Below are 4,338 nucleotides of genomic sequence, written 5' to 3'. Positions count from 1 at the left end.
CTTTAAAAAATCTTGCTATTTTGATAGAAAAAATAAATATGCCTACATAACTGTTTCAAACGACATCTCTCTGATTAGTAATGAAGTCAAATATTTTTAATTTGTTAGATTGTATTTCTTTTGAGATTTTTCTGCTCCTGTCCTTTATTTTTTAGAGATTATATCTCCTGGTTTATATAAGCTGTTCATAGAATAAAACTATAGAAACATCATATTTATTGCAGTAATTTCCTAGTTCATGTTTGACATTTGATTTTACTCATGATGTATTTGATGTATAGTTATACAATTGAATTTATCAATTTTTAACACTTAAGACTTCTCCAATTTATTTTGATAGCGTTAAATTCTTTTAAATTTCTTTATGCAAGTACACACATGAATAACTTTACATTGCATACATAAATGACATTGTAAATGACCTGGGAGGTTTTTAATATAGACTTTTTTTTCTTTCCCCTCCTTTCTCTCTCTCTTCCCTGCTTCCATCTGTATCACTTTCCCTCCCCAATCCCCAGAGGTATAAAGACCAATAGCCCTCCTTTTGCCTAAAGTATTTTATTTTCAACAGTATATTCCACTAACACTGGAGATAGTAAACCGCTAAGAGTATCCAAATGAAAATAGTCTCTTAAGCATCATTATTAATCATTTCATATACAGTCATTGAAATTATTTGACAATTGCTGACACTTAAATTATGAATCACCTTTATGTAACTCAGATAGAGAAGTTGAATATTCCTTGACTATTCCTCTCAAGATTTCAAAAGTCATCTTTATTCATTCAATCTGATGTCTTTCTTGAAAATATGCTGAAAATGAGTTAAATGAGTAGCTGAAAAGGCAATAGCTTCAGGAGATTGATTTTTACCCAGAACTGAGCACGTACAAACATCCACATAACATATGAAAGCATTATGGAAGGTATTCCTCCTCCTTCTAGGCCAGAGAGAGCTCAGGAGTTGAATTGGGCATATTATAAATTAGTACTTCAGTTCTCCAAAATTTTTTTCTCAACAGAGAAGTCAGGAATGGCTGAAGAAAATCATACCATGAAAAATGAGTTTATCCTCACAGGATTTACAGATCACCCAGAGCTGAAGACCTTTCTATTTGTGGCATTCTTCACCATCTATCTGATCACCATGGTGGGGAATCTCGGCCTGGTAATGTTGATTTCAAAAGCACATCATCTTCACACACCAATGTACATCTTCCTGGGCAATCTTGCTCTGGTGGATTCTTGCTGTGCCAGTGCCATTACTCCTAAAATGTTAGAGAATTTCGTTTCTGAGAACAGAGTGGTCTCCCTCTATGAATGCATGGCACAGTTTTATTTTCTCTGCACTGTTGAAACTGCAGATTGCTTTCTTCTGGCTGCAATGGCCTATGACCGCTATGTGGCCATATGCAGTCCACTGCAGTACCACACCATGATGTCAAAGAAACTCTGTGTTCAGATGACCACAGGGGCGTACATAGCTGGAAACCTGCATTCCATGATTCATGTAGGGCTTCTATTTAGGTTAACATTCTGTGGATCCAATCACATCAACCACTTCTATTGTGATATCCTTCCTTTATACAGACTCTCCTATGTTGACCCTTATCTCAATGAACTAGTACTATTTATTTTTTCAGGCTCAATTCAAGTCTTTACCATAGGCAGTGTCTTAATATCTTATCTCTATATTCTGTTTACTATTTTCAAAATGAAGTCCAAAGAGGGAAGAGTTAAAGCCTTTTCTACCTGTGCATCCCACTTTTTGTCTGTTTCATTATTCTATGGATCTCTTTTTTTCATGTACATTAGACCAAATTTGCTTGAAGAAGGGGATAAAGATATACCAGCAGCTGTTTTGTTTACAATAGTAGTTCCCTTACTAAATCCTTTTATTTATAGCCTGCGAAATAAGGAAGTAATAACTGTCCTGAGAAAAATTCTAAAGAAAAAAAAATCTCAAGAAAGTTGGAAACAAATTACATCTACTGTAGCTAAGTGATTTAAATGCAGAAAAAACTTCCAAGTGAAACTGAACAAGGGAAATGCACAAATCATATGTAAAATACTAAAATATATCACAGTACAATCAATTTAAGCAGCAATATGTCTTGGAGAAAAATATATAGGAGTAAACTGTGCTAAACCTTTACCCAAAATAATAGAAATCAAAACCAAACTTTGAATTCATTCAGGAAACAACTTAATATCTTGCCAAGCTCAAGGACTATCAGCATCATGGGTTATCAGCACCCAAAAGAAAAACACCAAACGAGCAACTAAAAATATAAAGGAGAATTCTATTAAAATTTATAGCCAGCCCACTTTAACAGTCTTGAGCTTAACTTTTAGTTAAGCTAACAACGTTTCAACAATGAAATCATTCACAGCCGTGAACAACACAGTTGAAGCAAGCAAATGTTGAAGAGGCAGTTTTAATAGCATTTGGGGGGACATTATTGCAGTTAGGAGAAAGGTAGTGAAGGAAATGAAAGTGTCAAATAAAAGGAAATATCATAAATATTATATTTCCAAGGTGAAGTTCCTAAAGAGTAGAATAATTAAACAAAGAACGTCAATTTTCAAGAGTAGTTATCTTACTCCTGCATGAGTATGAATAAAGATGCCATACTAGAAAGTTCCAGGTAAGTAGTCAAACATCATGTAGGATTTGAAAAGTCTTTGTTGTCTGTGAGCTAGGCTTAACTTCTCTATCTCCCTTTCTGAGAGGTGAAGAAGGGGTTCAACAATGGGGGCACTGCCATATTATATGTAGACATGAAAAAAAGTATGATTATTGAACTGTGTATGTAGGTTCTCTAGAATAATTTATTTTTTTTTCTTTTCACCATTGCAAAACCTGAAGTTGTGGAACCTAAATAGAACTGAATAATTTCATGTAACATAATGAAAGAATTATTCCCCAATTATTCATTCAAAACAGATTTGAGGTAGAAGCATTGCTCTAGGTGCTGGGATGTATCAGTTCCCAAAATGCCAGATTTTCCATCTTCTTAAACAATTGAACACTGCCATAATTTTAACAACAACTTCTAGATAAAGGAGGACCATCTCAGGTAAAAGAACAATTCCCTCTTCAACTTCTTCTCTTGATGTTCTGAGGTCACATCTAAATTCTCAGAAGACGATTGTCAGATTGCAGCCAGTGGAGGCTGACTTCACATGGAAAATCAACATGTTGCATCTACTTGGAAAAAGCAGTGGGAACACAGGTGCAGTATTTCCAATTCCCTGACTTATGAATACAAAATCCTAACCACTTAGTTTCTATTTGTAAGCTCCATAAAAAATCTAATCTAGCTCATTTTATGTAATCAAACATTTCAAGATTTGAAATTGAGACATTTCAAGATTTCCTTGGTTGTTTCAAAATTGAACCCCATTAATTTAGGATTTGCCTAACCCCACCTCCATCCTTCCTTGGTTGAATCTAAACATGTAGGTACTTGATTGATATTATGATATTAGAGGCAGATGTCATGTTACAGTCATCATCTAAGATGGTTGATCTTGTCTGACCCTCTGGATATCTATCTCTTCATCAGACTTTGCTTTCTGTGTTCACGTCTACTCCCCAGACTAGATACGGAAACATGATTTCTGCTAAGACATCTACTTGTCAAGTCCACAAGGTTTAAAGTCTGCTGGCTTGGTCCCTCTTGCTCTTTCTCTCCTAAATTCTGAGTAAATCCTCTTGACTCCCCTTCTAGAATATGTAAGAGATAGAAAAACCAGTATTTGGTAACTGATATATCACAGTACTTGGTTGAAGAAAAAGTCCAGAGAAATCTGAAGGGCACCATTTCTGCACTTCTGATGCACAGTGTACTGGTTCAGTGAAGGAGTCAAAAGCTTTCATGTGTTCCATTGGGAGGTGCCTTTCATCCATAGATCTCCAAACTTCTATAGGCATTTGATTGCCTCCCATCTGATTCCCAGGACACCCCCTGGGAGTTTAAGTCACAGAACCCCATCTCAGCAAACACCAATTATTCCCTTCTTTCTCTCTTTTTCCCCCAACTCACTAAATCTTTATTTCTCAGGTGATACCTAGCCCTTACATCATTGTAAATACTTCCCAAATCGACTATATAAGGAATAAATTTTGACTTTGGAACAGTCCTCAAAAGAGAGACTTCTTCAATTTATTTTCTGGATTTTCAAAGATATGTTTAGGGAAAAAAATTATGTGAAATTGATATTGTGCTCTGGTCTCCCTCTCTTCAAGCAATAAATCTGAACTGCACAAGTTGCTGTCTGAAATGCACCAGATATGGTGACTGAGAAAAACAAAATTATACACAGGCTTCATAC

At 35.4% G+C, this 4,338-nt stretch overlaps 1 protein-coding gene across 1 annotated transcript; it reads left to right on the top strand.

Annotated features, from left to right (window-relative positions):
- The first annotated feature begins 1,033 nt into the window (after positions 1 to 1,033).
- Positions 1,034 to 4,338, top strand: LOC108404906 (olfactory receptor 5K1). The gene has a single exon (XM_037008344.2). It carries the CDS (start codon positions 1,034 to 1,036, stop codon positions 2,003 to 2,005), a length of 972 nt encoding a protein of 323 aa, XP_036864239.1. The 3' UTR covers positions 2,006 to 4,338.

Source organism: Manis javanica, chromosome 3 (assembly GCF_040802235.1).
Source record: "Manis javanica isolate MJ-LG chromosome 3, MJ_LKY, whole genome shotgun sequence".
Lineage (NCBI taxonomy): Eukaryota > Metazoa > Chordata > Mammalia > Pholidota > Manidae > Manis > Manis javanica.
This window is presented reverse-complemented; position numbering and strand designations above follow the sequence as displayed.